General features: G+C 40.0%; 1 protein-coding gene across 2 annotated transcripts in view; it reads left to right on the top strand.

Moving 5' to 3' along the window:
- MATCAP2 (microtubule associated tyrosine carboxypeptidase 2) overlaps nt 1–10478 on the top strand; it is a 61229-nt gene that overhangs the window by 39685 nt on the left and 11066 nt on the right. For both annotated transcript variants that reach the window (XM_026674853.2, XM_087947678.1), the window contains 2 exons: nt 6195–6500; nt 6775–6872. In XM_026674853.2, coding sequence (XP_026530638.1) covers nt 6195–6500; nt 6775–6872 — 404 coding nt within the window. The remainder of the gene's footprint in view (nt 1–6194; nt 6501–6774; nt 6873–10478) is intronic.

The following is a 10478-nucleotide window of genomic DNA, read 5'->3' as shown; positions in this document are numbered from 1 at the left end:
CTGAGCAGCCCTGATCTGCCTGCTCACAGGTAAGCCTGCAAGTCGCACTAGCCCTTCTCCCACTGTCTTTGGACCTTGCCATCCCCCCCATCTCTAGATCTTACCGGGACCCACCACCACCCCTGGGCTCGGCTGGCTGGCAGCGTAGAGCAGGGCCCGAAAGGCAGTCAAACCTCGCCAGAGCAGATCTACATTCCCTGCCATCAGCTGTACCTTCCAGCACATGGAGCTTGCACCAATGTCACAGCAGCAGCCTGCACTCTGCCAAAACTCTTGGCCTGACAAGGGAGGGACGGCTGCCCTGGGCGATGCAGGGCTTCCTGGTCACACACACCCTGTGCCTCCCAGCAGGTGAGCTCAGCAGCTGCCGGAGAATCTGGGCAGGGGATGAGATGCAGGCTGGCGTGGAGGAAGCTGAGTGGCGATAGCTCTGACCTGGCTGCTTGCCTTTTCTTTCCTCTGTCACTCTTTTAAAAGGGGAGGGGCATGTTTTACAAAAGAGTAGGATTGCTTGGCTTTAAGAAGAATGATGAGTTAATGGGACTAGGGTACTCGCAGGCGTGGGTGAGCGCTAGGAGAAAGGGTGAGCATGGCAACCTTTTTCCACCTTTCCAGGTATCCTTGATACTCCTAATTGCCCAAAGAGGCTATAACTAAATAGCTCACTGGTGGGGTCATGTGGGGGAAGTTTGTCTGGAAAGATGGTTGGTAAACCAAGGAAATGGTTAGTGAGAGTGAAGCGATGGGGAGCGGGGCTGAGTGCGCACGGCAGGTGAGGGGCTTTGTGTGGGAGTGTGGACTTGGCTTCACTTTCTGGCTTCGCTTCTCGCATCTTCCCCGCTGCTCTTGTTTCTTGTCAGGCCATATTAACATCCTCCTTTTTTTTGTAGTGCCTAATGGTGGGATAGGTAGAAGTTGAACAAAGGAAGCTCCCCCATCCCCCAACAATTGCCAAAATGCTCATTCAGCGAGGGAGGCGCGGCTGGCAGAGGGCCGATGCAGGCGGAATAGCCTTGTGCTTCCTGGTCGCTCCGCCCTGCACCTCCTGGCAGGTGAGCCCCAAAAACTGCCGGAGAATCTGGGCAGGGGATGAGATGTGGGCTGGCAGGGAGATGAGTAACGATGGCACTGATCTGGCTGGCTTGCCTTTCTCTCTGCCACCAGCTGCAGGAGGAAGGTAACATTTCAGGCAGTCGGGAAAGCCAAACCGCTCCCTAGCCCAGAGCTGCCAGCGGGGGGGAGAGCGAGGCTGCAGCACACACCTCGCTTGAAGTTTCCAGCCCTTTCCTTTCCCCAAAAGTGGGAGGGGAGGAAGTCCCGCCCACAGCCCCTTTGTTGGACCTGGAAGCCTTGCCTGCTGGCTTTTCCAGGCAACGTGGGACCAGAAACTGCCCAGGAAGAACCTTGTAAGGAGCAACGCTACCAGGCGCTTGAAAGTGTGTGTGTGTGTGTGTTTGTTTCAGATGGGTCTCCTAGCTTTAGAAGGAGAGAGGGAAGGAGGAAGGGAAGGGATAGAAAGAGGGAAAGAGAGAGAGAGAGAAAGAGAAAGGGAGGGAAAGATAGAAGGAAAGAGGGAAAGAGAGAGGGAAAAAAAGAGAGAAAGAGAGAAGGAAGAGACAAAGAAAAAGAAAAAGGAAAGAAAGAAAAGGGAGAAAGAAAGAGAAAGGGATAGACAAAGAAAGATGGGATGGAAGGAAGGAAGGGAGACAAAGAAAGAAAGAGCGGGAGGGAGGAAGGAGAAAGTGAATGAGATATATGGATGAATGGATGGATAGATACATGGAAGGAGGGAGGAAAAGAGAAAAAAAAGGAGATGAAGGAAGGACACAAACCCTGGTTTCAGAAAACTCTTTGAAATAGCACAGGAATATTAAAAAAACCAGTAAATGTCTGTAATATCCTAAATTAGGTGAACTATACGTAGCAATGGCATACCCAAAAAAAGGGGGTAATTATGTATATTAGGAAAGGGATAAGCGCAAAACAAATTTACGCAGAAGAACGGGGAAGAATTTTAATGGTACAATTGAATATACTCCAAAAACAAATACTGTTGGTGGGGATATATGCCCCAAATGACAATCAAAGTGAGTTTTATAAAAAAAAACTATATGAGAAAATAATTGAGAGGAGACAGGAAAATATATGCTTAGTTGGGGATTTCAATGCCATCATAGACATTGAAAAAGATTACACTTGTAAGGAACAAATTTGGGGGGGGGGGGGGAGAAATATTTATTAAAGCCATTTTTTGACCTAATAAAAGAAACTAATTTGGAAGACATATGGCGAAAAAGGAACTCAAATGATAAAGATTACACATTTTACTCGAGTCCACATAAATCTTGGTCGAGAATCAACATGTTATGGGTGAATGGAACAATTGGAACAGATACATATATAGTAGAAATAATGTCCAATAGATGGGCAGATCATAACCCATTAAAAATCATTTGGAAAGGGCAGAAGAAAAGAAGGATGAGATGGACATTAAACTTGCAAATTCTGAAACAAAAAGAATATAATCCGAGAATAAAAAATGAACTGGAAACATTCTTTAAGATAAACTTAAAAGAACATACAAATTTGCAGAATCTGTGGGACACTACAAAAGCCTATATGAGAGGAATATCAATAGCCTACACAATTAGGAAAAATAAGAGAGGAAACAACAAAACAAACTGCAGAAGAAGGTAAAGGAATTAGAAAATGGACTCCAAAAAGACCCTAAAAATATGACAATGAAAAAAGAAGTAATGATGGCTAGACACAAATTAAATTTGACATTTTTAGAGGAAAGAGCACAAAATTTAAAATTTATAAGACAAAACTTCTTTGAATCCGCAAACAAGCCAGGTAGATGGCTATCCCATAAGTTAAAGGTAGAAAAAGAAAAAAAGATTAATTCAGCAATTGAAAGATAAAGAAGGGAATATATGTTGTCAGATGAAAAAAAAACAGATTGCGCAAAGCTATGTTGGGGAACTGTATAAATGAGGAAATTATGGAGGAAAATATAATAAAATACGTAGAGGAGAATGATTTGGGTTCAATTTTGGAAGAACAAAAGGAAATATTAAATAGAGAAATAACCCCAGCACAGTTGAAAAAAGCAGTACAAAAGGAGAAAAACAACAAAACGCTAGGACCAGAAGGTTTTCCCAGTGAACTGTATAAAAACATGTACGAATTATTTGAACCAATACTATTAGAGGTATGAATGAGGTGCTATTAGAAGCTAGAATACCAAAATCCTGGTCTGAGGCATATGTCACCTTAATTCCGAAGGAAGGTACCGATCAACAAATGATTTCAAACTATAGACCAATCTCGTTGTTAAACACAGATTACAAAATATTTATGAAAATATTAGCGGAGATAATGAAACCAATTCTAAGTGAGATTATATATTCAGACCAGAATGGTTTCCTGCCAAATAGGCAAATTAGAAACAACATTGAATAGTGTTAAATACGATCGAATACTACAAAGCACATCCTGAAATGCAAGCAGCATTAATATCTTGGATGCACAAAAGGGCCTTTGATAATCTTAATTGGAAGTTTATGCTACAGCAAATAAAAAGAATGAATTTTGGCACTAATATAGAAAAAACATTACAAGCCATATACTCTAATCAAACAGCAAGCATGAATGAAAAGTGAAGATTACATAGAAGAGACCTTAAGAGAATGATATGTAGATATATAAAATAGATAAAGATAGAGATTAGAAATAAGTACAAATAAGGATAATAGTTATTGGTGATGTATAGGAATTGATGATATAAAACATAAGATAACACTGTATGTCAATGTCAAACTGCTATTGAAAATGTAAGTATGATTTGCGCTGTTGGAAAAACAATAAAAATTATTTGAAAAAAAAAAATTGCACAGGAATCTAGGGCTGGAAGGGATCTCGGAGGTCATCTTCTAGTCCAAGGGACTTCAAACTTTGCAAGTTTAAGACTTGTAGACTTCAACTCCCAGAATTCCTGAGCTAACATGACTGGAGGAGGAATTCTGGGAGTTGAAGTCCACAAGTCTTAAAGCTGTCAAGTTTGAAGACCCCTGTTCTAGTCCAACCCCCTGCTCCAGCAGGAGATCCTTACAGAATCATAGAGTAGCAGAGTTAGAAGGAACCTTGGAGGCCATCTAGTCCCCCTGCTCCAGCAGCAGACTTTATATCATTTGGAATATGGATTATTTTGGTGTCTCTAACAGAGAGGAAAATTGGCAGAGGAGTTTACTAGGAGAATGCCATGCAGAAGAAGGCAGATAGTCCTTCATTTATGACCACAATTGAGCCCAAAATTTTGGGTGCTAAGCAAGAGTGTTGTTAAGTGAGTTTCATCACATTTTACTCAATTCATGACAACTCCTGGGTCTAAAGGTCATGTGCAGGCTAGGGAAGTAAATCTGAAGGCATGTGCAATGCTAATGTACAGAAGTTATAGTTAAATATTTGTGTGGCAGAAAGTGGACTATGGGTGTGTTTTTTCCAAACGCAGTGAGGTTGAAGGTGTATAGTTTTAGAAGAGCTCTGTGTGTGTGTGTGCATGTGCGTACATACACACAGTATATATAGTAGATAATGTATCTTTTTGTGTGCCTATACACACACTATACTATGTAATATGTATGTATGCATATGGCATATATACATAGAATTAATACATAGTATTTTGGATGTTCAGTAGTAGTAAATAAATTGAGAGGGAAATTGTATCTCTGAGGCGAGGAGAGGCCAGGCAAGGCATCCCTTGACATGAGTGATGTCAAATTGGCCACGCCCACCCAATCACATGACTACCCAGCATGCCCACCCAGTTACATGACCACCAAGCCATGCCCACTCAGTCACATGACCACCAAGCCATGCCCACCAAATAAGCCACATCCACAGAACCGGTAGAAATTTTTTTTTGAATCCCATCACTGCTGTGGCCTATCACACTCTTGGGGAAATTATGTGAGCCATTTCCTCCTTTCAGTAGTCCATGAAAGTACATTTATAGTATGTAGATAATAAAGTCAAAAAAAGGTGAAGAAATTTTTACAGAACTATAGATAACGTTGAGGCTGGGTGTGAGAAGGAATAGCCATTCCTTGGGAGGGGAGGGACCAGGCGAGGCACCCCTTGACGTGAGTGACATTGAGTTGGCCATGCCACCCAGTTACATGACCACCAAGCCACATTCACAAATTAGGCCATGCCCACATAACCAGTTGTTAAGAAATTTGAATCCCACCCTGGTTGTTATGTACCATTTGTTCAGCACTAGGAACACAGTTGTTAAGTGAATTTGGCTTCCGCATTGACTTTGCTTGACAGGTCATAAAATGTGATTACATGACCCCAGAACACTGCCACCATCATAAATATGAGTCAGTTGCCAAGCATCCAAATGTTGATCATGTGACCATTGGGATGCTGCAATAGTTGTATGTGTAAAAAAAGGTTATGTCACTTTTTTCAGTGCCATTATAACTTTGAAATGGTCACTAAATGAACTGTTGTAAGTCAAGTACTGTCTTTACATATAAAACTTTTATGGGGGTATAGCAGTGGCTCAAAACTGGATGTCTAATTCAGCTATTAGGCGATAGCCTCTGGCATTGTTCCTTGCAAATCTTCGAGGGAACCAGAGAACGCACTCCATAGGCAATCTTGCACAGTGTGTTAAATAGTTTGCATATCAGTACTACAATTGTAACAAGGGGAATCTTTCCATCTAACTGATACAGGGCAGAGGCACATCTTCCTGTATCACAGCTGATTCTGTTCAATTTCAACCAGACAAAGCAAGACAGGTCAAATCCAGGTGGTTTGGTATTGGGATCACTGTTATTAAATCAATATTAGGGTACCTTTGACCATCCAGTTGTTTATTGTAATCAAAATCTGAATTAAAAGCCTTAAAAGATTTCCTGTTTCACTTAGGGAAGAGACAAGCTTCCCTCTCAAAAGGACAATGGTATTCAAAGAATGAAATAGCTGTGCTAGAAAGTAGTAAGTTTTTCTTGTGGCCAGAAAAACAGACCAAGAATGACAGATGTCCAAGAGAAAGGCACAGAGTATGAACCAGATTTTACCCATTGCAGTTTTAAGTTTGGACTAATTCGATTTCTCCTTTGCTTTTCAGTAATCATTTTGATATTGCCTACATATATGTTGGTGTATTCTTACAGGAACTCATTATCTTAGGGGCATTAACAACAATAACCAATTGTGGAACAATTGGAGCGGGCGCCGGAAGCATGGGTTAAAACCCATCAACCCTACTGAAGAAGGCCTGGCCAGCATTCACAGTGTTCTGTTTCGAAAAGATCCTTTCCTGTGGCGGGCTGCCCTCCTGTATTACACTGTCTACCAAGCCAGCCAAATGTCCTTCAGAGACCTTTTTCAGGACATTGGGAAGTTTGTCACTGATCCCAATACTAGATGGGATTATTGTGTTCGAGCCAAGAGAGGTTGGACTGATACTTCACAACCAGGTAAGCTTTCTTTTATCTACCAGTTTGCAGATTTTATTTGAAACTGGGACTTAAGGGGGATGTAATCTTATAGCACAATTCTTTATATTAAAGCTATAAATCCAACTACTTCAAAAGAAATTTATTTCCAAGTAAGCAAGTGTGACATTTTTATTTTATTTTTCTTTTAAAAATTTCTCATTCAAATTATCATTTAATGTTGTGGAAGTAAATATTTTACATTTTTAAAAGTTTTAAAAGTTACAGTGTCCACCATAATTTCTGATTTTTTTAGGTTGCTTTAGTAAAGATCAGGTCTACTTGGATGGCATCCTACGACTTCTGAGATACCGACATTCTATTGATTTCTACTTATTGACAGCTCTAGGAAAGGTGAGTAAATGGCTGGATAAGAAAATGTCGATCTTAATATGGTTGGTTTGTTTCTAGTACAAATATTTAAAATAAGATTAAAAACTGACATGACAAACAGCAGCAACAAGTATTGAGTAGTCAAAAGATTAGTGGACATGTTGAAAATATGATAGATAATATTTTGATTCATGAATTAGAGATGTTGAATTTATTCAAGGCTCATCTTATGAATTTTAATGACTTGTTTTGCCTTTTAACTGAAGACATCTGTGGCCTTAATATTCTTGTAAATAAATGGCAAACATTACATTTACTAATTCCATATTCTCCTGTTCCTCTTGCTTTTTTTATTTATTTGCTCATTCATATATTTATTCATTGTTAAATTTATTCGTTACCCATTTTGCTGAGGATTATTTTAAGCAGCTGACAACAGAGTATAAGAAAACAGATTAAAAGAATGTAAACAAAACAAATAAAATATAACATTAAAATAAACAAAAAACAATAGAAATACATCAATATGATAATAAAAACATGGGTGGAGAGTAGGGAGCAAAGAGGGAGAGGGGGAGTTTGCCATCAATCAAGCAGCAAGCTCCAGCATGGAACTCCCTTATTTGGTCCCCCAGGCCAAACAGGAAAGCCATGTCTTCAGGCTACTATGGAAGGATAGGAGGGTGGGGACAAATTTTTACTACAGAAGCTCAGATATTTGAAAGGGTGAGTATTGCAGCAAAAAAGACTCTTCTTCTGGATTCAAATAGTTGGAATTCTTTGACTGACAGGATCCATAGTAGGACCTCTCTGCTGGCATGAATAATATGAGCTTGTTCCAGTGGGACAACATAGTTCATTGGGTAGCCTGGACCTATGCTTTTGAGACTTTGGAGGTCATAACCAGTACCCTGAACTGCATTGGAAAGCAGACAGGTAGCCTGTAAACTTCACGTAATATGGACCATCCTAGGGGCACCAAAGACTACTTTTGTTGCTGGACTTTGCACCATTTGAAGCTTCTGAATGGATTTCAAGGATAACTCCATGTAGAGCACATTGCAGTAGTCCAGATGAAAGATGAATGTGACTTGAGTAATTTAAGTGCAAGGAGTCATGATCCAGGAAAGGTCACAGATTGTTGCACAAACCGGAGCTATGCAAATGCTCTCCTTAGTTCGTCCAGAACTAAGAAAGACAAAAACTTGGATCCTGAGCCTCCATAAACCTACTCAATCTTGCCAGGGTTCAATTAAAGTCTGTTGGTTCCCCATCCAGATCCCTACAACCTCCATGAATCCTGAGAGGGCAGAGACAGTATCATTTGGGTCACCATGTGTAGAAAAAAGAACTGAGTATCATCAGCATATTGTGATATCTCAACCCATAATGATGGACAATATCATCCAATGGCTTAATGTAGATGTAAACAAGACAGGAGAAGAATACTGAGCTTTGCAAGACTCAACCAGTGAGTGGTTGGGAGCTGGATCTCTCACTCCCTGTTAACACCGATTGGGAGCTGTCTTGGAAGGCAAAACTATGCCGCCCAGCCCAACTTGTATAATCAGCCTAAAGGATAACATGATCAATAGTATTGAAGGTCACTGAGAGGTTAAAGAGAGCAAGAATAGTAGCAATACCCTCATCTCTTTCTTGCCCAAGATCATCCATGAGTGTGACCAAGGCTATCTCTGTCCCATAGTTGGATCTGAATCCCGAATGAAAAGGGTCCAGGAAATCTGTTCCATCCAGGACCCCATGGAGTTGCCAAGCAGCTACCTTTTCCATCACTTTTCGTAAAAAAAGATAGGAAACAGCATGAAAGTTGTCCAGGCAGGTGGGGTCAAGTGATGGCTTTTAAGCAGTGGACAAACCAGGGCCTCCTTAAAAGATCCTGTACCCTCTTGCTGTCAAGAATTTATCATTGCAAGAACCTACATAATGGCCACCATTCTGGAGGCTTTCATCCTCGGGGAGGGACAAGAGTTTAACTGACAGATTGTTACCTTGACAGCACAGAAGATAATGTCCATTTTCTTAGATCCAACAGGGTCAAACTGTTCTCAGAGTACTGGGCAAGGTGTCTCCCTAGATTTCTCATAAGGAATAGCACCACAGAAGAGTTCTTAACTAGGAGTGTATCCAAGCAATTTTATCCAACAAGTGTTCAACAAATTATTCTGCATGTCCTTGAAGATGATTGCCCAAGCAGCCCTGACCTAGGAGAAATTGAGTAATCTGAAAGATGGGCAGATTCAATAAGAATGGAGAAATAGTTTTGTTTCCCTCTTTTATCGCTACAAATAGGCCTTATAATAGCAGTCAGAGTTATCCTTTGTTTTTCTCCAGCAGCGCTCTAGATATCTCTTAACCCATTTCAGAAGCCACTGTTCCTCTATGAACCATGGGGTGTGACAAAGAGTCGCGAGAGGTCATATAGACATAATCCTGTTCAAGGTTTCAGTTGCCTTTCAGTTCCAGACTGTTGCTAAGGGTACAGCAGGGCCATGCAGCAAATCCTTAAGGGAACACATTTATTCTCCAGGGGTGGACCACTTTAATGGGTCCAGTCTCACTGCAGTGAGAAGTGGTGTAAGAGAGTGTCAAAAATATCAGGGCAATTTCTCCTTTTTCCAATTTTTAGCAAATACAATCCTTGCCGCTGTTAATACATTTACAATCAGGTATTTCAATTCTTTACTATATATTTCAGGTAAAATTCCCAATAAAAATATCTCTGGTTTCAAATCTATATGCTTTTTTGTCATTTTTTCCAACCACGTGTGGATTTTAGTCCAATGTTTTTTAGCATCCGCACAAGTCCACCACATATGGTAATATGAGCCAGGTATCTGATGACATTTCCAACAATTTTCAGATTTGTTCTTGAACATTCTTGCTATTCTTGTCAGGGGAAAATGCCACCTGTAAAACATCTTATACAAATTTTCTTTATATGCTGTTGACATTGTCATTTTATAATTTTGAGACCACAATTTTTGCCATTTCTCTAGATCAATCCCATATCCAAAATTCTTCCCCCAAGCAATCATTGTTTCTTTAACTTGTTCTTCTAGTTTAATTTCTAATAAATATCCATACAATTTTTTAATCACCTTTTCATCAGTACCTGTCAAAATCTTATCTAAATCAGTTGATTTATCATAGAAACCTTCTGTTTTAGAATCTTTGTCATACCTTGAATGTATTTGTGCATATGAAAACCAATTCATCTTTGTACCTTGTTCCTCTAATTTTTGTATAGATTTAAGATCACCCTTTTCATTCAATATTTCACCATATCTAACTGTTTGTTCCTTTTTATATATTATAGGATAAGAAAATGCTTCAATAGTCGATAGCCAGAGTGGAATTTTCAAATAACTGTCTTTTAGTCTTCTCCAGGTTTAACCACAGAGACTCCCGTACATAATGTCTTCTAAAATACTCCTGTGTTTTAGTTCCTTTATACCATAGAAAAGCATGCCACCCCAACAACAGATCATGTCCTTCTAATGTCAATCAAGTATTTCTTAATGTTATCCATTTCTTAACCCACATCAGATTTGTAGCTTGGTAGTACAACTCCCAATTAGGCAAACCAAATCCTCCTCTTATTCTAGC

The sequence above is a fragment of the Notechis scutatus genome, chromosome Z (assembly GCF_049901735.1).
Source record: "Notechis scutatus isolate UNSWTSFEM ecotype Mainland chromosome Z, rNotScu1.2, whole genome shotgun sequence".
NCBI lineage: Eukaryota > Metazoa > Chordata > Lepidosauria > Squamata > Elapidae > Notechis > Notechis scutatus.
The sequence above is the reverse complement of the archived record's forward strand: the minus strand, read 5'-3'. Positions and strand labels throughout refer to the sequence as shown.